At 43.5% G+C, this 25,300-nt stretch overlaps 1 protein-coding gene across 3 annotated transcripts in view; it reads left to right on the top strand.

The window, feature by feature from the left end:
- The window catches only part of znrf3 (zinc and ring finger 3), a 218,390-nt gene that overhangs the window by 157,085 nt on the left and 36,005 nt on the right, over positions 1–25,300 (top strand). For all 3 annotated transcript variants that reach the window (XM_052032112.1, XM_052032110.1, XM_052032113.1), the window contains exons 3-4: positions 16,276–16,350; positions 23,413–23,544. In XM_052032112.1, coding sequence (XP_051888072.1) covers positions 16,276–16,350; positions 23,413–23,544 — 207 coding nt within the window. The remainder of the gene's footprint in view (positions 1–16,275; positions 16,351–23,412; positions 23,545–25,300) is intronic.

The following is a 25,300-nucleotide window of genomic DNA, read 5'->3' as shown; positions in this document are numbered from 1 at the left end:
ATCAGGATCCTTAAAAGCATTGATAAACAGAGGGATCTTGGCGTGTTAGTTCATAGCTCCCTGAAAGTAGTGATGCAAGTGGATCGGGTGGTAAAGAAGGCATATGGCATGCTTGGTCAAGGCATTGAGTATAAAAGTTGGGAAGTCATGTTGCAGTTACATAAAACTGTTGTACAGTGAAGTCACATTTGCAGTATTGTGTGAAGTTCTAGTTGTCACATTATAGGAAGTATGTGGAGGCTTTGGAAAGGGTGCAGAAGAGGTTCACCTGGATATTGTTTGGTATGGAGAGTATTAGCTCTAAGTACAGGTAGGACAAACTTGCATCACCTTCACTGGAGCTTTGGAGACAGGGGGGCAACCTGATAGAAGTAGATAAAATTATGAGAGGTGTAAATAGGGGTAGATGGTCAGTCCTTTTCCCCAGACTGAAAATGTCAAATACCAGAGGGCATAGGTTTAAGGTGAGGGGAGAAAAGTTTAAAGGGGTTTTGCAAGGCAAGGGTTTTCACACGGAGATTAATAGGTGCTTGGAATGCACTCCCAAGGGAGGTGATGGAAGCAAATACAATAGCAATATTTAAGAGGCATTTAGACAGACACATGAACAGACAGGGAATGGAGGGATACAGACCATGTGCAGTCAGGTGGGATTAGTTAGATTGGCATCATGATTGGTACAGACATAGTGGGCCGAAGGGCCTGTTCTTGTGTTGTACTGTTCTATGTTAAGACATGGCAGCTATCTTGGCGGGGGGGGGGGGGGTAGGGGCAACACAAGAACCAACAAACAGCCACAAGATTATTGACCAAGTTAACCCTCATTGGTAATGTTGGTGAAGGGACACAAGGAGGACTCCCTGCTTTTGTTTTCAGTTATGGAATTTTACCGTGACCACTTGAGCAGGCAGATGTTGACTTAACATTTCAGCCAAAGATTTTGTGCTTAACTGTTTTGTTGGGACTTGAACTTTGATGCTAACTTTGAACCCAGTGGTCACTCTTCTTACCTAACCCAGTTATAAAGCAGAAGCTATCTGCAAATTGAGGCTTTAACAGAAGTATTCAGTGATCAAAATTTGAAACATTCGATTTATACTGATTTCTCTCTCTCCTGATACATTCCAGAGTAAACTGGGGCAGGATTTCCTACACTTTCTGAACGAAAGCCCTATTTATTCACACTCGGTAAAATATATCTCCCTTCTAATCCATCCCCCCACCACAACAAGTGACTCATGATGCCCTGAGCTACTCATCCTTAAGAAGCTGGGGTCATCCATTGGATTGTGGGAACTGCTAAAAGCCTCACAACTGGGCAGCTAGTGCAGCGAGTACATTTTTTTATTTTTGTGAACTTTTTGACTAAATTTTTGCAGTATAAACACTCTTGGACCCCTGGAATCTTTTGCAGCTCTAACGGAAGTCGTGCACCCAAGGTTGCGAACTACTGATGGAGTGTGAGGCCTTTCATACAACACTGTCCTGTGCAGATAGAGGTGCCCTGCACTTATGGTGATGGTCCTATTTTTGATTCCTCTTCCTCAGTCCTGCTCGTACGTTCTCCCCATGTCTGCATGGGTCTCCTCCGGGTTCTCCGGTTTCCTCCCACATTCCAAAACGTACGGATTAGGAAGTTGTGGGCATGCTATGTTGGCTCCGAAAGTGTGGCGACACTTGCGGGCTGCCCCCAGAACACTCTACGCAAAAGATGCATTTCACTGTGTGTTTCGCTGTACTTGTGACTAATAAAAGATATCTTATCTTACCATTCAAGATCATGAATTGTACCTTGGCATGAGCAGTGATTTTAGCAGAGGAATATGGGAGGGTTTGTGGACAGGGGACTTTAATTCCAATTTTGTGGAATGGAGCTCTGTGTGGAGTGGGTGATGTCAAAAGACTGATGTTGTTCGTTTCCAGGAGTTGGTTAGGATCACTCCACCATCTGTAATCAAGCACTTTTATATTTTTTATTAAAAGTAACTGTCTTAAGATGTGATTGAATCAGCCCCGTTAAACACTCTTACAAAACCTTTTATCACAACAATACTGTTCCTCTAAATATACGTACTATTAGTGTTTACCAACAGGCTTTACCATCAGTGAGATTTAAAGCACTTCTAACTGAAGTTCAGAGGCATGTTCATTCCTTGAATTCCTGACGGCAATCCTAAAATGTGACAGAGAGCATAAGTTTCTGTTGGGACTGCAGGCTGGATGTGTCTATGTATAAATGAATGCCAGGTAAAGCTGTGGAACTTAGGCGAATGCAGGTGTCCATCACAACCTTTGCATTATAGGATGTTCTTCATTGATCTGGGCACCACTGGCAAGGTCACTATTTATTGCCATTCCTAATTGCCCTTGAGAAGGTGGTGTGAGCTGCCTTCCTAAATGGCTGCAGTCCTTCTGACGATGGCGGACAATCAATGTTGGGCGGGATTTTCTGGACTGAGAGGTAATGACAATGAAAGATTGAAGAATTAATTCCAAGTCGGGACTCGAAGGAGAACCTGCAGGTGGTGGTGTCCCTATGTGTCTGGTGCTCTTGTCTTTCTTGATGGTAGAAGCCATGAGTTTGGCAGGTGCTGTTGGAGCAGCCTGGGCAGGTAACCACAGTTCACTTTGTATATGGTAGACACTGCAGTCACTCTGCACACAGAGAAAGTGCTTTAAAAGTTGATTATTTTCAGAATATGTTCACTGTGGCAGGTATGTGCAATTTTTCTGGATTGAAAATTTAACTCCTTTCCCATCCTCCACATTTCCCACCCCCAAGCTCCTCACAGAAGTGCCTTGTTGATAATCAGCAATTTCAGTCTAACAAGCCCTGACAACAAGAAGGCCCTATAATTTTGGTTACTTATTGGTGAAGGAAGGAATGAAGCAGGGTTTTTTAATGGAAGTATTTTAAGTCCAGTGCCTCCATGAATATATCCCGAGCTGTGTCATAACGGCCTCTCTCTCTTGTAAAAATGACTCCCCCCTTTCTCAATCAATCCAGGATTATGGAAGATTTTTCTTTCATAATCTTCATCGAAAGGTATGCATTGAACAATCACAGGAACATGACCTAGTGGTCAGTCACATGGCAGTGTCTTTCTAACATTGAGTGTGTTTGAAAAAATAGCAGCAAAATAAACATGCATTAACTCTGGAAACTTCCATCCTGAGGGGGTTGGAATGAGTGGAACCTTCGAAATCTGAGAGGAATACTGGGCTTGGGGTTCCTCACGACTCCCACCACCTCAGTTCCCTGGAAGGTCCCACCTCAATAATTGTATTGTTGTGTGGGCAATGGAGCAGATGTGAAGATCCTTAGAAGGTGACATGGATTTATGAGGTGAGGCTTTAGGGAAGCAGGGAGAGGAATTAAACATGGCTCCTAAACTTTATCCAATGGCACCAACCACCAAGGTGACACATCTCACTTGAAAACATTTTATGTTGTGAACCAAATCAGTTGTGGGGCTTCTCTAGATACTCATGGAATAGCTACTTGAGGTGAGGTAGTGAAAAATTGTTGACCTCTTGGGGATATAGCAGAAAGCAAAGAAGTGAAAGAAACTGGCAAAGAATAGCAATGAAGCCATTCTGAATTCCTGTCGTCCGCAATATTTAAAGGAGTCACCATGCAAACTTAATGATAGCTTCAAGTGTCCTTATCAACCATTTGCAACCAGATCCCAGTGATGTGGGTGGGATGGGGAGTAACAATTCACTGCATTGACATTACGTCAGTGTAAGTAGGTGGTTTGATGTTGCAAAACAACACCAATGCATTTTAGCCAACGTTCCTTCTTTTCCTGTGCTCGTCCTGTATGTCGAGTGGTGGCAAGAGGGCTGCAGGTGGTAGCAATTTTCTCTGCACTGTAAAAATACTAACTTGCACTGTAATTTACTTCCAACGTAATGCCGCAATTAAATTGTTTGAAGTTGTGCAATTATGAAACTGGAGAAAGGAACAAAAGCAATAGAGGAAACGAGAACCATGCTTTGTTCAGGTTTTTGCCACTGTGTACTGGCTCTTTAAGTGCTAGATATTTCTTCAGCTCTCGGGTTGCTTGGATCAGGACTCTCCAGCAATGACTGCTCATTTTTAAAGGACCACTTCAAGAAAAACTGTTTGATCCAGGGGCTGAGGAGGAAGGACTCTGGGCTTAGAAATTCAAATGTATATCTCGATGTTCTCGATGTGTTACACAACTGCATTTTATCAATAATCCGACTGCTGAATTAGGTGTGTGATCCATTGTGTCATCGGTATGCACATAATGGCACTGGGCAATCTGTGCTTTTTGATGTTATGCAGATTGTTCTGTGTGTATGAGGGCCACACACCTTGCAGTCCTCACGCATCAAGGCACACTTTAACCATTGGCCTGCCTTGGCATTAATTAAAGAAGGTGTGACCTACCTGTGGATTGTGAGGCATCTATCTTCTATTAATTGGTCCTTCTTTAAATGGTTTTCTTAATGTTCAATTAAGCATCATAACCATTCTATCCAGCTCCATGTTGCCCCACACATACACACTGGCGATATCTTCACCATCCAGATCATGTCTCAGACCGACCCCCTTTTTGCCTCTCCAACTACCCTCCTCTCTCCGTCTCCTACCACTCCCTTCTCTAACCCTGGATTCTTTCCCTGCTTCCACACCTAGTCCCATCCAATCTCTGCCCAGTCCTCTCTCTACCCACCCACCTTCCTCTCAGTCCCTCCCCTCCCAATTCATCCACTCACTCCAGGCACTGTGACTTTCTCCACTAGTTCCGCAGCGGTGGAGACAATCGGATGAAAGACCTCTGTGCACATCAAGTGTGCAGGGCCTCTTCTACTACACATGAAGGTATGGTGGAATCCCACTCTCCGGATGAGAGACCTTGCACTAGACTACCACTGGCTCCCCACAGATCACCCTCAAGTTGCCGCAGGATGGATCCTAGCCACAGAATTTTTTTTACTGACTTTAAGTGAGAGAAAATCGTACCTATCATGGAGAAAGATAGCCAAATCTCTTCACAACCAGTGCAGTACTATTGAAGTTTAGTTACTGTTGTAATGTTGGAAAAATGTCCCCAATTCAGTGTCAACAAAGTTCTACAAATTGCAATGTGACAATGACCAGATCTTCCACTTCAGTGATAATTCATGGTTTAAGTTTTGGCCAGAGCTCGCCTCTTTTATTTTCAAAATAGGCCCATAGGATCTCTCAGTTCACCTAGAAGGGCAAGAAGGCCTGTGGTTTGGTGTCCTGCCCAGCACCTGAGGAAGTGCAGCACTCCCTTAGTACTGCACTGGAATGCCCTGCCTGGACTTTGTGCATGTGTCTCTGATGTAGCCCTTGAGGTCATGAGGTTAACCCAAAGGCAAGAGTTCTGCCAGTGGAGCCATGGTTACTCTGTGGATAACAATTCGAGATTTTGCACAGCATGTTTTAATATTAAACATCAAAGGGCTGCCAGAAGCTTTCCCTGCTGAAAGCATTGCCTTTGAAGATCTGTGTGAGAGGCAATGGCTTCTAAGAAAGAGTTCGACCCAGAAGGCTATCGCTGGGAGTGGTAGCGCACTGAATGGGCGCTGGGACTCAGACATTCCTAGATTTGGAAATCTGCTGAATTTGTTGGTCGGCCAACCCTTCAAACTCTGGAAGGTTCCCTCAGCTCAGACGAGAATGACTGAGCCCTGCCATGGAGATGGGACAGTAGATTTTGCCTCGTCAATGCTGGTGAATCCAAGTGTAAAAGATCTAAAACCACGAAGGCTTGTTACCTGATACAGTCATTCAAAATAAGTGCTTTTGGCAGCTGGCCATATCCTATGTCGATGAACTTGGTTTTGGCTTGCAGCCAGCTTTGCCAGGCCCAGATTCCAGGTACCAAGCAACATCACTTAGTTGCACGTTAAACTGAAGAAGGCCAAGCTCCCCCATGGGGTGGCAGTCTCTCCATACTTAGAACTGATGCCATGCCTGATTGTGGTCTTCCCTTGTTCATTGCATGACCCATTTGACTCCATGTTTACCAGTCCCAAGATGGTATATTGAGAAAGAGAACGTCTCTTGTTAATTGTCCTAATCAGTTGACATATTTCCCAAGCCCTGGTCTCATGTTGCTGTGACATCTAATTAACATGGAAAATAGATAGTTATAACATGCAGTCTATGTTGACATAAGTCACCTAATTTGATTGAGCAAAGGGGGAGCAGAAACCTCTTTATGCAGAGAATTAAACTCCGTGAATTGGACTTTCGAGGTTGATGATTAAGGCAAGCAACAATGGCCCAGAATGTCTTTCTCCTACATTGCTGGATCTTGGGCCTCATCTTGCTGTAGATGGAGATTCTGCTAAGGTTGAGCTTCTGACTGAAAGGCTGAGGAAATAGTAGACCTATGTCACTGTTCAGTTAGAGGGCTTGACTGGACTTGAGAGTCATGGTAATTAGGACGGCTTATTTGTTTAATGGGCAAACACCAGCAATTGACTGGTTGTGCCGAAAAGCCAGATTCCATGTTGCAACGTCCAAAAACTTCCATGTATCTGCTCCCCTTTGACTTGTCTTTCTTAAGTTGAACTGCTGAATCATTTAATTTATTTGCACTGAGTGCAGGGAATATGATATGGCATAATACAAAGGGACTCACCTTTCCACCAGTCCCTCAAACCTGAGACGTTGTTTGGGCTCTGACACATAAAGGGTTAATAGTGCATGGCTTTCTCTCTCCATGTTTAACGCACCTGCAAGAAACAATCCTGTAATTAAAGGTGGGTAATGCAAACTGTGACAGCTTGAACATGAAAGACTTTTAGGTCTACCTTTCGGAGGCAGGGGGAGGGAAAACACGAGCATTGGGTGGGCTGGGATGTGCCTAAAGGGAATAGCTCCCCCATCCCACCATCCCCCTACACTTCAGGCACTGAAGTGATAGCCTTAATGGAGATTCTTTTAGTCCTTCACTTAAAGCCGTTAATTATTAACTGAGCTAACAGACATCAAAAGGGGTAGAAAATATTAGCTGTGATCGCTGGGCTGCGGTGGAAATGCTTGACTACAAAGCCTGATTTCTTGCATTCTCCCCCCTCTCTTTCTTGGTTGGGAACTTGATCATCAAATTTTTAGGAGGTCGAAAGAGAGAGGCAACCGGGAGAAACTCAGCAGACCAGACCCTTCTACTTGAGGGTCGGAGAAGTTATTCCCAGCATTTTGCAGTTCAATACATGCACTCAGCTGCCAATCCTCGGAGATAGTCCCAGAGACTTCATGAGATGGGGATTGATCGCCCAAACAGGGAGAAGATCAGAATGGCATGAAAAAGTTTTATTTTCTTGTCATCTTTAAAAACATAAATTTATTAATGTGCAAAACAATGGACAAAATAGTTCGTGACTGGCCTGGGTGTTCAGAGACAGGGTATATGCAGTGTAAAATTCATGAATACATCCAGTGTAGACAAGCAATCCCAGCGCTATTGCACACACTCACCCATGCACACTTTCACATACTCACTCTCAATCACTCTCACCCACACTCACTCTCTCACACTGTAGAGAGAGTGAGTGAGAGTGATAGAGGTATAGAGGTAAAGTCAGGCCTTTATCTGTATTACAAAGGCAGAGGTTAGTAAAGCATATAAGATGTAGACCATGGTCTTCGAAGCCAGGCTGTGCATTTACATTTTCCTAATACCTTTACAGTGCAGGTGGTGATCGTTTCAGTGTAGTTCTGCAAGCCAGTTCATGTGCTCTGTCAGAATATTGTTGAATATCTTGTAGGGCGGCCATTGAGACTTTGGTGGAGTGTAATGGACCTGAATTGTATCTTTCCAGTCAAGATTGTTGACGATTGAACCAGCAGGGAGAAGAGAGGAGGTTTTCTGCAGTAAGTTCTGCTTTACAGTAAACTGGTGTAGATTTGATGGTAATGTTGAAAAGTGAACTGAGGAATTAAGATCTTCAGGGCCTTAAGTATAATGCAAGGCAATGGGACTCTTTGGCTCGTGTCTTCATAAAGCAAGCAGAGATTGATAGGCCAAACAATCTCTGTTGTACCATCCTGATTTCCATTTTCTTTTCCTTCCTGGCGGGGAGGGCAACAAATGAAATGTAATCTCTTCTGGTTTTGGTGATACGTTTGTGGATATACACTCCTCAACATTAAGGTGCAAGTACTGCTGAGGTTAGCGAGCCTTGCTTGCTTTACCTCTTTATGCTGACTTCCTGGTCTGTTTGGACTTTTTATTAGTTTCCAAATTAATACAGATTAATATATAACATTGATGACTGTACATGTAATACAAAGACATCAAGAGAACAATCATGGCATAGAAAATCATAAAGAATAATAAAATATAAAAAAAATCTTTAGATCTCATGATCTCTTAGTAGGTGAATATAATATAAAAGAAAGGAAAGAGGAAGAGTCTTGAGTTGCAAGAGCATCACAGGGTGCAGTCTCTGGTGTCCTCTTTGTGGTACCACACTGCTCCAATAACCCTGAGTCAATCTTGATCTTCAGTGCTGCCTGTGCAGAGTTTGCGCGTCCTCCCAGGGACTGCATGTATTTTCCCCGGGAGCTCTGGTTTTCCTCCAACATCCCAAAGAAATGCTGGTAGATGAATTAGCCACTGTACGTTGCTCCTATGGTGTAGTTGAGGTGTAGAATTTGGGTGGAGCTGATGGAATGTGGTAGGGGGAAATGAAAATGGATTAGTTCAGGGCTAGTGTAAGTGGGTGCTTGATAGTTAGCGGGACAAGGTGGACAAAAGGTCTGTTTCTGTGCTGTATGACTCTATGACGCACATCACTTATGGTGCAAAGTCTGCACTAGTTTCCGGTTCATTTTGAACCCTAAGCTCTGAACCCTCAGCCTTAACTCTCTCCCTTCCCATATTCTAGGTGGTTCAGTTTCACATATAAATTGTAACATTCCATTAAAACATTTTACCCAACTAAAGGTGCTGTATAAATGCAAACTATTGTCGGCACTAAGCAGCCACATTCTAGGACATCTGAAATATTTTGAGTTCAGTCAACTGCGTAGGGAGAGTCACAAAACTCTCAATATCACCATGACATCAATTCACTTTGTCACACCAATTTACTGATGTGTGAATGTTTACACAACAATGCATAGTATGGCTGCATTTCTTGTGAGAAGGGTCTGATGTCCTGTGTAGCTGTGGTATGAGCACAGACCAGTTTTATGAGAGAATACTTTCACTTGGTAAACACATATTGCAGCCATTTGTGGATTCATTCTGGGCAAGGGTCTTAAATAGTTCCAAGAGGTCACTTCCAATAATTATTGTGCTGTGATTTTGGAATCTGTAATCCAAAAGGGGCTTCAGGTGTAGAGAAGTTGCAGGGAGCCTTGGTCTTTAACACCTGTAGCATAACCCAGGCACAGAAGGAGAACCTGCTTTTTGTTACCGTTCCAGGCACACCTTCTGTCATAAGTGGGGAATGAGTGCCCCCTACTGCCAAACCAGCACTCTGCACCATACCCCAAGGAGGAGAATTCTGCAAAAATTATAAGATGAGATATGTTTATTAGTCACATGTACATCAAAACACACAGTGAAATGCATCTTTTGTGTCAAGTGTTCTGGGAGCAGCCTGCAGGTGTAGTCACGCTTCTGGCGCCAACATAGCATGCCCACAACTTCCTAACATGTACGTCTTTGGAATGTGGGAAGAAACCGGAGCACCCGGAGGAAACTCACGCAGACACGGGGAGAACGTACAAGCTCCTTACAGACAGTGGCCAGAATTGAACCCGGGTCTCTGGCACTGCAATAGCGTAATGCTAACCGCTACACTACCGTGCTGTTTTACCACTGCTCTCTGTTACAGTTCTGTTCAGATGGAATCACAAACAGAACAGCTCAACTTAACAGGCAAAACAAATACTTTATAACTTAGAATTTCAATAACTTGCAAGACTCCAGTCGCTTAAATTCAGATTTGTTTCCATTCTTAGCCCCCGCCCCTCCCAAAAAATATGTTGGGATGCATCAAGGCAGAGGGGAGATAGTCTTTCACAGTCTTGTCCTTTCTGTGCAAGCACCTTGATATTTTGGAGGCCACAACAAGGGTATTGATGTCTCTTTTGCTCATGAGCTGATGTTCCATCTGCTTCCCTTACTATTGACTGTATGACTTCTGTCCAAGTTTCTTCGCGGCCCAGGGAGTGAGGGGGGTATATCTGTCCAGTTGGTCACACCTTGAAGTGGTGCTGTTGAAGGGGGATGGGGGAGAGGTTCGTCAGATGACGGTGGCTCGATTCGTGTTAGTTTGTGGTCCAGTGGAAAGGGTGAACTTTACAAGAAGCCTTTCTCTGCCCATTCAGCAGGATGGTGCTAGGAATAAGAGGCCATAGTTGGGAGGAGACTAGACAGAGGAGGCATGGCAGGCACGTGCTATGTTGTGGGCATGCTATGTTGGCACCGGAAGAGTGGTGACATTTGCGGGCTGCCCCCAGGACACTATGAAAAAAGGTGCATTTCGCTGTGTGTTTTGATGTACATGTGACTAATAAAGAAATCTTATCTTAGTAGTGTAGAGGTTCATGTAACGCTATTACAGCGCCAGCGACCCGGGTTCAATTTTGTACATTCTCCCTGATTCTGCGGGGGTTTCCTCCAGGTACTCCGGTTTCCTCCCACATTCCAAAGACATACGGGTTAGGAAGTTGTGGGCATGCTATGTTGGCGCCGGAAGTGTGGCGACACTTGCGGGCTGCCCCCAGAACACTCTACACAAAAGATGCATTTCACTGTGTGTTTCAATGTACATGTCACCAATAAAGATGTCTTAAATCTTATCTTAGGAGGTGAGTTCTGCTGGAGCAGTTGTAGCTGTAAGGAAGGGAAGGAAGGGGCAAGTTCAAGGAGCTGAAAGACCTACTCCACTTATTTAATTCAATTTTTTTTTAAATTTAATTTTATTTACAGCGTGGTAACAGGCCCTTCTGGCCCAACAAGTCCGCGCCGCCCATTTTAAACTCAAATTAACCTACCCATACGTCTTTAGAATGTGGGAGGAAACCGGAGCACCCGGAGGAAACCCACGCAGACACGGGAGAACGTACAAACTCCTTACAGGCAGCGACGGGAATCGAACTATATTGTTTTCTGCCACTGTCTCCCAACTCCACTCCCAACCCCAGCCCCTCCCCCTACTTGGTGCAGCCTGCCTGTCATCTTCACCCCTCCTCTGTCCACCAATCACCTCTGACTCCTGTCTCACCACTCCCCCTCCTCTTTATATCGGCCATCTCCCCTCTCAGTCTTGATGCAGGGTTTTGACCCAAAACATCGACAGTTCCTTTCCCCCCACAGATGCTGCTCGACCCGCTTTAGTTCTCCAGCAGGTTTTTTGTTGCGCCAGATTCCAGCATCTGCAGTCTCTTGTGTCTCCAGTTCTTTTGGTTCTGAAGACGTTACAGGACTATTAGGGGAGCAATGGTTTAACGTTGCTTGTACAAAGAACGGACAAAGTAACAATGAGCAAATGTCCTTAATTAAGGGTCTTTAAAGTGCAAAAATAATTGGGTTACTAGGAACAGACTATCTCAGCTGGTTTCAGACTCTATGTGGAGTGATATTAGGTTTAAATTGTCACTGGGAGCCAAGAGAGAGGCTCTTTGGAAAGTTGGTTTGTTATGAGATACTATGGCACAAGAGATAAATGAGGTGAAAACTTGTTCCATTGTTCAAAGGAATAACCATTTGGAGCTGAAGATGTCACAGATGTCAACAGGGGAGTGATGGGATCGGTTCTAAATTGGTCATACAAAGAACTGGCAGAGTAATAATGAGCTAATAATTCTCGTTCAAAGCTGTAACACCTTGGGCTCTCTATCTGTTGCACTGCAGCAAAATAGTCACTCTGTTCTCTGTACTGACACTTCCAGTTTTGCTGCAATTGGCAAACAGTGGAGATCTGTGAAATTCCCACCTAGATACTCCAAATTTTACAGAATCCAAACGTAAGCACAGGTCTGGATGGTCTTCCTACTGAATGATGACACTTGAGTGGCACTTAAATCCAGGGTTGGCCAGAATGGTTCCTGCATGGCCACCCACAATTCTCCTCAAATTAATCTAGCCATCTCCACCTTTGCTCACAACCAAACTACTCAAAACCAAACAAAACCATTGCAATTCGACCGCATGCCCCTTTTCATTGTTTGAACCATATCAAGGGCTTCGGGACTTGGGAGTTGGACGAGGAACAGGAACAGTTCCACATTGCAAGGACACTTTGGATGGAGAAAGCCCGTCAGCTCAATTGATCGCCCCTTCCAGACTATCCACTCTGCCATCTATCCATTGCCGTTGTTTAAGCCCAATGACCTGAGCCTCAGCCACCAACGTTATTGAACATTTCAGCCAATGGATAAAGAAATACTTCAACTTCTATTGTAAGTTTGTCTCTCACAACTGCAGACCTGCTTCTTATCAAGGTGGTTAGCAGTGTTTGCTCTGTACATCTCACTATCTTCTATCCCCCTATTTGGGTTCTACAAGGACATCTCATCATTTTGGGGGGAGGGCTGGTTTATCCAATCATTCCATGTTATTCCTCTCACACAAGGAATTAAACTCATCGCTAGAACACATCTACTGGAATAGGAGTTCTATTGGAAGGCCAACCTTTTCCAGCCCAAGAAACACATCTACTGGAATAGAAGTTCTATTGGAAGGCCAACCTTTCTCAGCCCAAGAAACCAGCTGCATCAACAGCAGGTATAGAACACCATATTAACTATATGGTACCATAAAAGGTGACCTATTTGAGTTAGGAATTGTATCTGAATTAAATGATCATCCGTCTGGCTGAGGTAAGCAACACTGCATTATTGCACCACTTGTTCTTCTCCACAGTGAGATTGGAGTGTGGATGTAGGGCCGTTCCTTGAGTGACCCTGTCTCTTGAGGCTTGAATTTGCATTGTCTCTCTCTCTCACTTTCTAAAGGGAGAGCTTTGTGATGTGCCATGAATGTGTGCTCTTTATACACCATTTAAATGTAATGGTAGGGAATGCACAGCATCTGTAAAGGGCAAGGACAGGGTAAGATGTCTAAATTTTGCTCTTTCGACCAACATACAACCTTTATTCTGATAGGGATCTTCTCATCTCCCCATAGAAGCAATGATCTCCGTACTCTCCTTCCCCACCACTCCCTGAGACACACACTGACTGAGATGAGCAACTCGTCGTAAGCAGTGGGACTAAAAAGAATTCCCAAGTTCAGACTTCCTATTAAAGGCAAGAGAATTCAACATTTAAATGAAGAACACTGCAGATAGACACGCTTTATTTAACTCTTGATGGTGAGCACAAAGCTAAAGGGTATAGGAGATACCCGGCAAACCTGGAATCAACAGCACAAGGACAAGCCGGTCAGCCAGTTCTCCATGCAACTGTCCCCCACTGCCCAGAGAAGTTCCGCCCCACTCTGCTTATCTATTCTCCCCCTTCGCCCCTTTTTTTCTCCAGGAGCCGTCCCCAGGTTACAAACACCCGGTTTCCTGACACCCCTACATGCCGACGCACGCTCATAACATTATTAAATTCAAAAGTTCCACATACGTTCATTCCTAGGAAAGGCGGAACTTATTTCCTCGCCCCCACTTTTAGTCATTGTTCTTCTTTATCAGCCTTGGATGCCAATCATTAAAATACTGTGGAGGGATGGTTACCATGTCAAGTGATTTTTGTGTATTTTATGACATACGGATAAATTCAACTTCTGGCTGTCCGTAAAAATGGAACCCTTTTTTTTACCCAGGGATGACTTGTATATCCTTTCTCTTTTAAATGCAGTTAAAAAAAATCTTAAAGGTTTGAGGTGAGAGTTTACTTATCACTATAATGCCTGGAACATGTGGAACAGGCTCACAGCTATAACAGTTAATGCTGAACGAATAAACCAAGAATTACATGATCTTTAGGTCATTTTAAACAAAAACCTTTACCCACACTCTCAGCGTTTACAAAATATTCTACTTTTCTATTTTATGCACCAAAATGAATAACTTTACATTTTCCACATTATATTCTATCTACAATTACCTTGCCCACACACTCAGTTTGTCTAAGGCCACCAAACTGTTGGGATCACAGAAGAATCAGAGATCACTTGGTATTTGTTTAGATATCAAGGGATCTGGGTTTAGCGTACGAAAGTGGGGTTGGGGTAAAAGATCAGCCATGACCCTGTTAAGTGATAGAGTAGACATGAGGGTCCAAGTGGCCTCCTCCTGCTTCTGTTCCTCGCATCACATTATTAAAGCAGAAATGAGTGTAGGACGGGTAATGGTGAATACCGGGTTAAACAGGTCTTCTGTTCTTTCTTCCATGAATGCTCTACTAAGAGAGGATGCCAAAAAGAAACAGCGGAATTTTTCCTCAGCTTCTTGGACAAACTCCAGAATAAGTACCCATTCAGCTTGGACTATAGTAGGAATTCATTTGATGGGTTGATTTAGCCCTGTTGTATAATTTTCTTACTTTCCCTCAAACTGTCACAGCTCCTCCGTAGGTTTTCCATACTGGCAGCGATTGGATTCCACGTTAGAAAATGGGAATCCTCAGTTATGCAAATAACAGTCCAACCCACTGTGGAAGTGCAATCTGTGCCTCTATGCACTCCCTTGGTTCTCAATGTACCAGTACATTTCCAGTCTCTCCAGAGAGTGGGTGCATGCACAGAACTGCCACAATTGGTAATGCGACCCAGATGGCAAAAGTATTTAGTTGACAATCGGACTTGAACAGGAAAACAAGGTGGCATTTTATTTCCATAAGTATTTTCAGAAACCCTACAAATGCTCTGTGTTGAATCAGAATATGTGTTTTGAGTTACAACCCAAAATAATAGTGTGGACATGGGCTACCCACACATTCACCTTGCAAAACTCTAAATAGCTGCATTTAGTTGATGACACCTCTTTGATGTGCCTGGACTATGGGGTGCCTTGTGTGGTCAGAATCTGTAAGCAGACTTCTTGATTTTTCAAATGCTTGTTGTGCGATGACAAACTCACTTGAGATAAACAGCCCAGTTGAACGTCTTAACCCCTAGAGTGGAAAACAATTTGTTTCTGTAGTTGAGGGGAGTTGCAGACCTCAGACTGAAATTGTTTCCAGCCCCTAGAGTAACTAGGGGCAAATAAACAAGTTCCAGTGATTGATGAGTAAAACACATCACAAAGAGATGGTTTATCCTGTGTCTGTACACCAATACTAATCAAAACATTTTTTTTCCTTCAGCTCACCCTTTGCTCCCTTGATGACTGCACTGCACTGCACAGTATGGATTTTAGTCACAAACACTAGATTCAACCTTTGGACCATGTTAAGTCAGTTGACCAGCCAATGACTCATTGGCTGTGGATGGGGAGGTGGGAGTGAGTGGGAAGTGAGGCATCAAAGGGGGAGGCAATACTCTTGTTCACTAACTGGTAACCCCTGCTGAAAAGAAAATGGATACTCGCTTTCACCACGTTTCTCAGATCCACACTGAAACACTTCATACAAAATGAGTTACTCTGAAGTATTATCGCGAAGACAAGTGTGAATTTGTGAAGACACAATGAGGCTGTATTGTTGGCTGTCAATGCTTACGATTAAGGATACCAAGGGGGCAGAGGAATGTCTACCGTGGGATCTACAGGAGAGAGCTGGGTTGGGTTATCGATGAGGGTTACAGGTTTGGAAGGATGGCGGTGGATTCAACTTGTCCCATGGATCAGTACCTCCATTACTGCGTTGTATAGGAACAATGGATACTGGTGCTCATAGGGAGGAGGGACAGGGAGATGTCCCAGACACTTCCTTGTGTGTCCTTGGCACCCAGTATCAAAGCAATATTGAGATGATCTGCCAGCAGTTCATTCACTTAGCTTCTCCCATGCATGATATGTGCTATTAGGGCAGCATTTAATTGTTAAGAACCCTGGCCTCGTAGCACATTTGTGACAATCTTTCTACGTTTATCTCAGCAACCTACATAACCAAACGAAAATAGAAGCAAGGATTCCTCGAGAAAGAACAGGGCAGAAGGAAAAAGCAGAAAGGCTTATCTGCTACAGATTATATTCCTATAACAGCCCAGGTTGTCTTGCCTGAGGCAACATTATTGCTTATACCATACATCGTACTGGAAAAACAATATCTCCGACATGCTAACTATTGCAGCTGAACTGTGTTCCTTTTTGAAATGTAGTTTGTACTCAGGAACATTGTGCTTTGTTTTTCAGGCAAAGCGAGCAGTCCAGAGAGGAGCGACAGCTGTCATCTTTGATGTGTCCGAAAACCCAGACGCCATTGATCAGGTATGAGATGCATTCTCACCATTGGCCGATACATTGTTGCCCGGCCAAGCCTGACACATAAAAGAAGCAAATATGCTCATTACAGGGTGATCTGATCATTATAATCACTCCGTCATTTTGTTGTACAATGGGTAAAAGTGAACAGTCCATTTTCCCTTTTTGTGGATTTTCATTCCTCTTAAAGTCAAAATCTACCCGGATGTGTGATGTCAACACACATGGATTTATGATTTTACAGAAGATAGCAGAGCGTGAACACCTTTTTTTGAGTTGTGCCTGAATATTTGCTGACAGCCTGTGCCATTGAGGCCACACATTTACCCAATTCAAATCCAAATGGCAGAAATGAAAGGGCATCATAGAACCATAGAATCGGACAGCATGGAAGCTGGCTATTCGGCCCACCACATCCAGGCCGACCAGTGGGCACTCATTGGTATTAATCCTATCATCCAGAACCCATAGCTAAGTGCTGGAACTGCACTGTGTGATGTAATCCAGGCACATGGGCAACATCACCCTCAAGGTGGCTGAGGAGTGTGTGATGGAATCTAGTCATGTGTGTGGGCCAGAGCAGAGCTCGTCCAAGAGATAAATCTCTGCAGGACAGCAAGACAGAGAAATTGTGGCATTTCCCATCGAAATAAAATCAAAGAATCCATTCACCAATCTGCTCCCTGAAGTGAATGCAAAGATCCCCCGGCACCATTTCAAAGAAGAGCAGAGGAGTTATCCCTGATTTCCCAGCCAATATTTCCCTCTCTATTCATCAGTTCTAAAGATGATTATCTGATCTTTATCATAGTGCTGTTTGTGGGAGCTTGCGGTGCACAAATTGACTGCCCTCTTTTTTACATTTTAAAAGTACATTGACTACAAAGTAATGTTCTTTTCTTTACATGATGAACCAAGAGTGTCCATATAGTGTCCAGACAGGGACTAGTATTTCAGCTCCCTGCATGAAGAGAGTCTGCATGATTGATCACAACTCCCATTAGTCAGAGAGTCATAGAGTAATACAGCATGGAAACAGGCCCCTTAGCCCAACTTGTCCATGCCAACCAAGATGCCCATCTAAGCTCGCCTTTTTAATGCCATTTGCCTGCATTTGGCCCATATCCCTCTAAACCTTTCCTATCCATGTACCTGCCAAACATCATTTCAATGTTGTTATTGTACCTGCCTCAACTACTTTCTCTGGCAGCTCGTTCCATGTACACACCACCTTCTGTGTGAAGAAGTTACCCCTCAGGTCCCTTTTAAATCTTTCACCTCTCACTTTAAACCTATGCCCTCAAGTTTTTGATTCCCTTTCCCTGGGAAAAAGTCTGTGTGTATTCACCCCATCTATCCCCCTCATGATTTTATACAAGTCAAAAAGGACTCCCCTCAGTCTCCTACGCTCCAAGGAATAAGGTCCTATCCTGCTCAACCTCTCCCTATAACTCAGGTCCTCAAGTTCTGGCAATATTCTCGTAATCCTTCTTCCTAGCTTAGTGATGTCTTTCCGATAATAGGGTAACCGAAACAGTACACATTACTCCAGGACACACAAGAAATTCTGCAGATGCTGGAATCTAGAGTAATACACAAGAAGTGCTGGAGGAAATCAGCAAGTCAGGCAGCATCCATGGAGGGAAATAAACAGTTGATGTTTCAGGCCGGGACCCTTCATCAGGACTGGAAAGGAAGAGGGCAGAAGCCAGAATAAGAAGGTCGGTGGGAGGGGGAGGAGCACACACACAGGCAGGTGATAGGTGAGTTCAGGTGATAGGCGAGTCCAGGTGAGAAGGGGAAGGTAGGTGGTGGGGGAGGGGCAGAAGATGCAATAAGCTAAGAGGTGAGGTGCAGCCTCATCAACGACTTTTACAACTGCAACGTAACGTCCCAACCCGTATATTCAGTGCCCTGACTGGTGAAGGCCAGTGTGCCAAATGCTTTTTTCACCACCCTGTCTACCTGTGACACCACTTTCAAGGAACCATGTACTTGTACTCCTAGGTCCCTCTGTTCTGCAACACTCCCCAGGGCCCCAGTGTTCACTGAGAAAGTCCTACCCTAGTCATATTCAGTAGTCCAATGGGTGACTGTGTTCATGCCTAACCACAGATACGAGGAGTGTGATGAAATATACTGTATTTGCCTGGATGAATGTAGCTCCAGCAGGGCTAAGAGCCAAATGCTGGTAGTTGAAGTTAGTGTAATGGATACGCAGCGGTCAGCATAGACATGATGGTCCAAGGACCCTGGTTCAGTGCTGAATGACTGTGTGACTCTAAATCCCAAAGCTTGAACCCCATCCTGGGTTGACTGGCACCCTTTCACCAGGTTAAACATTCACGCTCTCTGCCTCCTTCAAACCATGTCTGAAGTGTGTGCCATCTTCCAACTTGTCAAGGCTTCTTCAATGTTATCTCCCAAATCTACAACATCCTAGATAATCCTCAGGCAGCATATATGTGGGATCACCATCCGCACCGGTATAGCGTACCTCTTGAATGGCAGCTTCCTATCCATGTTCTTGCACAGGTTGCACACATTTGGAAATATGTTGCCATTCCTTCCTCATTGTTGGGGCGTAATCACAGAGCTCCTGACCTAACAACACACAGTACAGGTATTTAAGATGAACATTCTATAACCTCCTGGGGCAATTAAAGATAAGCAATAAATGCCAACCAATCCAGTGACCACACATACACATGTGATAGAGCCAAACAAAATCAGGGTTCTACCCTTACTCAACATTAGCACATAGAGGGCAGTAAAAAAGAGATGGAGATGGTAACCCTGGAAACACCTCCCTTCCATTCCATTGACTGTAAGTGCAGTTGTCACGACACTCAAACCTGCCAGAGACTAGAAAAGGAGCCCAGGGATTTTTCTTCTCATCCTTTTTAAACTTCTTCGGATGAATTGTAGATGTTAGCCTGTTACATAACCAACACCCCGCAGAGCAAACAGCTATTACATTTGCCAATGTTTCCCTGTGTGTTTCTTTAAGATATTAAATGAGCAGCAGCAAACAGAGGCTGAGGCAGTGCACCTTGTCGATCACAAAAAAAATTAGTAAAACACCAGGCGTTGCTCTTGTCTCCCAGGCCCCTTCAATCTCTGTCATTGGAATGTGCCGGGCGGCAAGAAACCATGGAGTCTGCAAATTCCTCTATGCATTATTTTTGGCTGCTTTGTATTACCCAGTGTTGAAAAGGTCTCCACCCCTCCAGGTAAACACTGGTATTGCTGTCTGGACAGGAATGGCAAATGCTGAAGAGAACAGTTTGAACTAGTCAAAGACCCAGGGCTAAATTACAATGAGGAATAGAAAATTAATCCAAGATTTATAACTAGGCCTAAGAACTGTCATTAACTGTGGCTTCTTTGATGTCCCAGATGGGAAAGGTGGTTTGTTTTTGGGAAATGAAGTAACAGATAAGGATTATTGGCTTTATTGCTAAATTAAGATGGATCTCGTCACCAAATAATGATTATTACTGGAATTTAACTTAGTTTTTGAACAGTTAGCATTTCTTTGCAAAACTGATTTCTGTATTGGATTTAGAAGTTGAAAGGTGATCATGTCCATCTATAATTAATCAGCTCCTCATTCCTTGGCTTAGACACTTTAAGACAGAGTCAGAGGCAGGCCAGGTGTAGGCATCAAGATTATGCTGTGTGAATATTAATGGGTTGCTGCTACTCCTTTAACTATTCAGAATTGCTAACCTTTTTAAAAAGATTGACCACGGACCTTTGGAGAGAGAAGGTGAAACAGCAAACTGAATCCCAACACAGGTTGATGGTGGGTCAAAGAATCCTTGTGGGACAAGAAGGAGCATTCCAGTTATCCTGCCCCACCCAAGGATAAAAGCTGAGGACAATTTCAAGCCATGACAGCCTCCTATAGTACCCCAGCATGGGTTAGAACCTCTCTAATCATTTAACACCATTCAGCCCCTTGATAACTCTCTCAAGATGCTGTCCCTGACGCTTGTTTCAGTTCCATTACCAAGGTGGTGAATTGGGCTGTATACCATTTATACCAACATTGGGGTTCAAGACCCCAGCTTGACCACCTCAGAAGCTCAATGTATGAAGGCAAATTATCACCCATATAATTTTCTTGAAAATCATACAGCTTTATCTCAGAAAATTACGGAGTTCCTGTGTAAGTGTGTGATTTGAAGCATTGCATAGCAAGTAAAGCAAGTCTGAGAGGAACAGGTGGATTTTCCCAATGGCGGTTCTGAGTTTGTTATAGACTAATGATTATTGACTATGATTATTTAAATGCCCTAACAGCAGAAGTTAGATGGGGTGGCTGTGATCTTTTTGCATCGAGCATCTCCTGGCATTCTGTACTTAATCAGCAAATGGCAAATAGCCTGTGGTTGTTCAGCTTCTGATCTTCAACATTAAAACATCCTTATCTCACACCTGCTCCACCATTAAAGACCATGGCCGAACTTTTACCTCAGTGCCACGCTCCTGTACCAGTCACAAATGCCTTAATTCACCCATTATCTAAAGGTCTATCGATCACTGCCTTGAATATACTCAGCAACTGAGCCTTGACGAGTCTCTTAAGTAGAGAATTCCAAAGATCCACTGTCTTAAGGGTGCATAAATTTCTTGTCATTTCCGTCCTATATAGCCAACCCTTTACTTTGAGACTGTGACCCTGGTTCTAAATACCCCAGCAAAGTGAAACATCAGCCCTGCATGTAACCTGACAAAGCCCTGTTAAATTTTTATGTACTATAATGAAAAATTTATGTACCTGAAAGAAGCTGCAATTTTGAATTATATTACTGATTCTAATGAAGATGACTCATTGCATAAATAACTTGATTAAATCATGACAGCCCTCGAAAGAGACTTGGATCATCAGCAAGAAAAAACAGAGGCTTGTAAAACTAACATGACTGTTTTTTCTGTATTGCTCAATTATCTGGCCCTGCTACACAGAACACAAAAACATTTAGAAGGTAAAAGAATTATCTTTCAATCTTGATACAAGTGCTACACAGTAGCATAGTGGTTAAGTTACTGAACTAGTATTCAGAGGTTGTGACTCTTGATCTACAGACATGGGCATGATTGCTACCACAGCACCAGGGAAATTTATATTCAAGTAACTAAATAAATATGGAATGAAAAGCATGAAAGTATTGGTTTGTTGCAAAAACCCATTTGGTCCATTAACGTCCTTTGGGGAAGGAAATTTGCCATGCCTGTCCAGTCTGCGACTTCAGTGCGGTTCATTCTTAATATGAAATGTTGCTCAATTCCAATGCAATCCAGGGCAATGAATGCCGCCCTCGCCAGCAACATCCACACCTGTCAACAAAACAAACTTGTTGCAGAATAGAATCTTAAAGATACAATCCAAATGCTTGCTTGGGAACGGTTCCAAGGAATGAGAAACTCCAGGCAGCTTCTAAGCAGCCAAAGCAAGAAATTACTTAAAGTGAAGCCGCTTTTCAGGGACAGAGATTTTAGCAGCTCTCTAAAGGATGGGCTGTAGTGTCATAATGTCAAACATGTCAACCCTTAGCACTCTGAACCTGCTGTGTGCTTGTCAGTGTGTGACCGTCGCTGTCACTGCAGACCAGAACCCTCTTCACTCAACAATACTCTGCTGCTGTTTGAAGGCATCCCAATTGATTTGTGATTAAGGGGAGAATTCTCAGGAGAGCAAACTTGCTGCATACTTCAAATAAGATCTGAACGTCGGTAGGAACAGCACCTTGATGGAGGGGAAAGAGGAACACAGTCAGGTCGGTGTTACTGTAACGGGGTCAATAACAGGAGGTAGATATTAGCTTGAATATGTGGGGAATGAGTAGTAACTTGAATAGAGCTGGTGGGCTGGGAAGTAGTGAAGAAGAACAGTGGATTAACTTGCAAAGGGAAGAGGATGAAGAGTGTCGTAACTCAACTGATCAGGGGTTGTTGGTGGTTGGGGAGGGAGTTAGATGGGACGAGATGCCACTGCAGAAAGATGGCATACTGGAAGGTGAATGGGACAGTGAACTGGGTTGGGCATTTGAGTGTCAGATGGTGACTCTCAAATTAAGTTATTTTATGGGTCTGCCTCTGCTGAAAGTCTGATTGCCTTTTTGTTACATGGAAGGGTGCGGGGTTTTAACCCATACAGGCAGTCTGAGCAAATCTATTGATCAGAAAGCAATCAGAGGGTGCAACTGATTGCCATAAGAGCAGTTGAAGCAAAAAGCATGGATTATATTAGGGATGCTAAACAAGGAGGCAGGAAGTGTCTGCTGATAGAACCAGATGAAATGATATTGATATTGATATTTATTTATTAGTCACATGTACATCGCTGCCTGGGGCAGTGGTGGAGGCAGGTACATTGGTCAAATTTAAGAGATTAATAGATAGGCATGTGGAGGAATTTAAAATAGAGGGATATGTGGGAGGAAGGGGCTAAATAGTCTTAGGCGAGGTTTAAAGGTTGGCACCACATTGTGGGCTGAAGGGCCTGTATTGTACAGTACTGTTCTATGTCCTATGAAACACGCAATGAAATGCATCTTTTTGCATTACTGAGAACATGCTGGGGGCAGCCCGCAAGTGTTGCCACGCTTCCGGCGCCATCATAGCATGCCCACAGCTCCTAACCCGTACGCCTTTGGAATGTGGGTGGAAACCGGAGCACCCAGAGGAAACCCACGCAGACACAGGGAGAACGTACAGACTCGTTACAGACAGCGATGGGAATTGAACCCGGGTCGCTGGCGCTGTAATAGCGTTATGCTAACCACTACACTGCCGTGCCACCCCCAGTGGAAGGAGGGGCTCGTGGAGTTTAACTGCCAGCACAGTTCTGATGACCAGTGGCAGGGTGAAAGTGATTTAAGTTTCTGACCAATGTGGTCGTATTGCTAGCATTCCTGATTTAACCAATTCATACTGATTGTATTGACTAACTTCTTGCCATTACACTGTACCATCGGTTTACTTGCACCTCTGGTCCATTGTCCTGTTACGTTGCTGCAAATGCTACCTATACAGGCTGATGTGGCTTTTTGTTTGCAGTTGAATCAAGGCTCAGAGGACCCGTTGAAACGGCCTGTGGTTTACGTCAAGGGTATTGACGCGGCGAGGTTAATGAACATTGTTAACAAGCAGAAAGTGGCGCGGGCACGGATCCAACACCGACCACCACGGGTAAGGATGAGGGAAACGACTTAAGTTCCATCATTGCAATCGTATTGTGTGTTCCCCAGCTTTCAGGTCAAAATGAGCTTTCTGCTCACATGATGTCCAGGGAAATACTTATCATCTCCGACCCAGAACCATTATGTATCCAAGATCAATTATTATCGGTCAATAAATGGAGAGAAGGCTGTTGAATCAGAGACTATACAATTTATTCATGCTGGACTCTGTTCCACCTGCTTAATCTCCCGATGTAAAGTTTGACATAAATGCTCTTTGATTCCTAAACCCAAGGAATTACCACCAATCCACACAGCTCCAACTCAGGTCCACTACTTCCCTTAGATTACCTCTTACTGTGTCAGTACTTCCCATCCCCAATTCTTCACTCCAACCACTCCTACTGCCACTTCTTGGTTCCAGTTTGATGGTTCAACAAAGAGATCACCCCGTAGTAGATACCTGGTATGTAAGGTGGCTCATGAGTGATTACTGATGCGATCTTTGGGAGAAGTTGCCATGGAAGTCCACAACTGATGGTATTTTGTTCTGGTTTAATACCTAGAGATTATCTTTTACTCTGTTTGATAGTGCACTTCGGTTCTTTAATTCTTCCCGGGAACAAAAGTAATCCAGGGTCACTGTGGATTGGTGACATTATAGAAAGATCAGAAGATCACCAGTATTGATGTGGTCCCTCAGATGATTCAATCTGTGACTCAAGATAGCATAAGTTATGCAAAGGAAATTCAACAGGAATATCAGAAAGATGAATGATTAAATTCATCAGAGTTCTTTTCAGCTTTTAATTTTGCATAGAGGTGTCTGTTTTGGAATCTTTTCTCTTTTAAAGGCAGACCTGGAGATTAACTTTTAGCCTTTGCTCAAGTTTCCTCATTAAAGTTGAACACTGTGAAGCCAAAGTTTGAAGTAGATGGCTAAGGTATAGCAGAAGGTTCACAGCAATGTACAGAGGAGAGGAAAATGGATTATAGGACAGAAATGTGAATTGTAATGGTCAAGAATATTCCATTGTGAATTAAATTCCTTCTTCATGTTGGAGTCTCGGAGTTCATTAAACAGGTGAAGAGAACAATGTCCTGTGAGAGAAATGTCAATTCATTAATCTTACCAGTTTTTATTGTGAATTATTGATAGCTTAATGTATTTATCAGAATAAGGTTTATAAGATTGAATTTCATGCATTTTGTAACTCTAACTTTGCCAATAGCTATGTCAGAATTAAGCTAATAGCTTCTTGTTTTTTCTTGACACTGGCTCTTTTGCTGCATTCTTTCTTCTTTGAATCAAAAATATACTTCTTTTGGTTTGAGTTACTGTAGTCTTTCGTTTCATCCAGGAAGCGTCTTTCACTCTCTCCGCAAAGAAATCATTTAAATGGGTAAAAGGAGGAGGTATGAAAATATATTCCCTTCTGTGAGCTGGTTTTACTTCTGCTGTTGCCTCTATTGAGGCCATAGCCTTGCCTGTGTACTGTTTTGCCACAGGCTCTGTAGACCAGCTTGATTGATGTTGAATAGAAGATCAAAAGAATATGTTAGTTGGATAGTGATAATGAATTGCCAAATGGCTGCAGGCTGCAGTCAGGGTTTTTTCTAGTTGGAGCTGTAAATGAATAAAAGCAGCAGAAAATCTGTATTTTAATCAAGTTGTACATTTATGTACAGAAAGAACTTTAAGAAATTTAGTTCAGGACTGAATCCAGAGGTCTCACATGGCTGTAGTGTATTTGGAAGATCCCCTG

Source organism: Pristis pectinata, chromosome 17 (genome assembly GCF_009764475.1).
Source record: "Pristis pectinata isolate sPriPec2 chromosome 17, sPriPec2.1.pri, whole genome shotgun sequence".
In the NCBI taxonomy this organism is placed as follows: domain Eukaryota; kingdom Metazoa; phylum Chordata; class Chondrichthyes; order Rhinopristiformes; family Pristidae; genus Pristis; species Pristis pectinata.
Note: the sequence above shows the minus strand (reverse complement) of the source record. Positions and strands in the feature narration are given on the sequence as shown.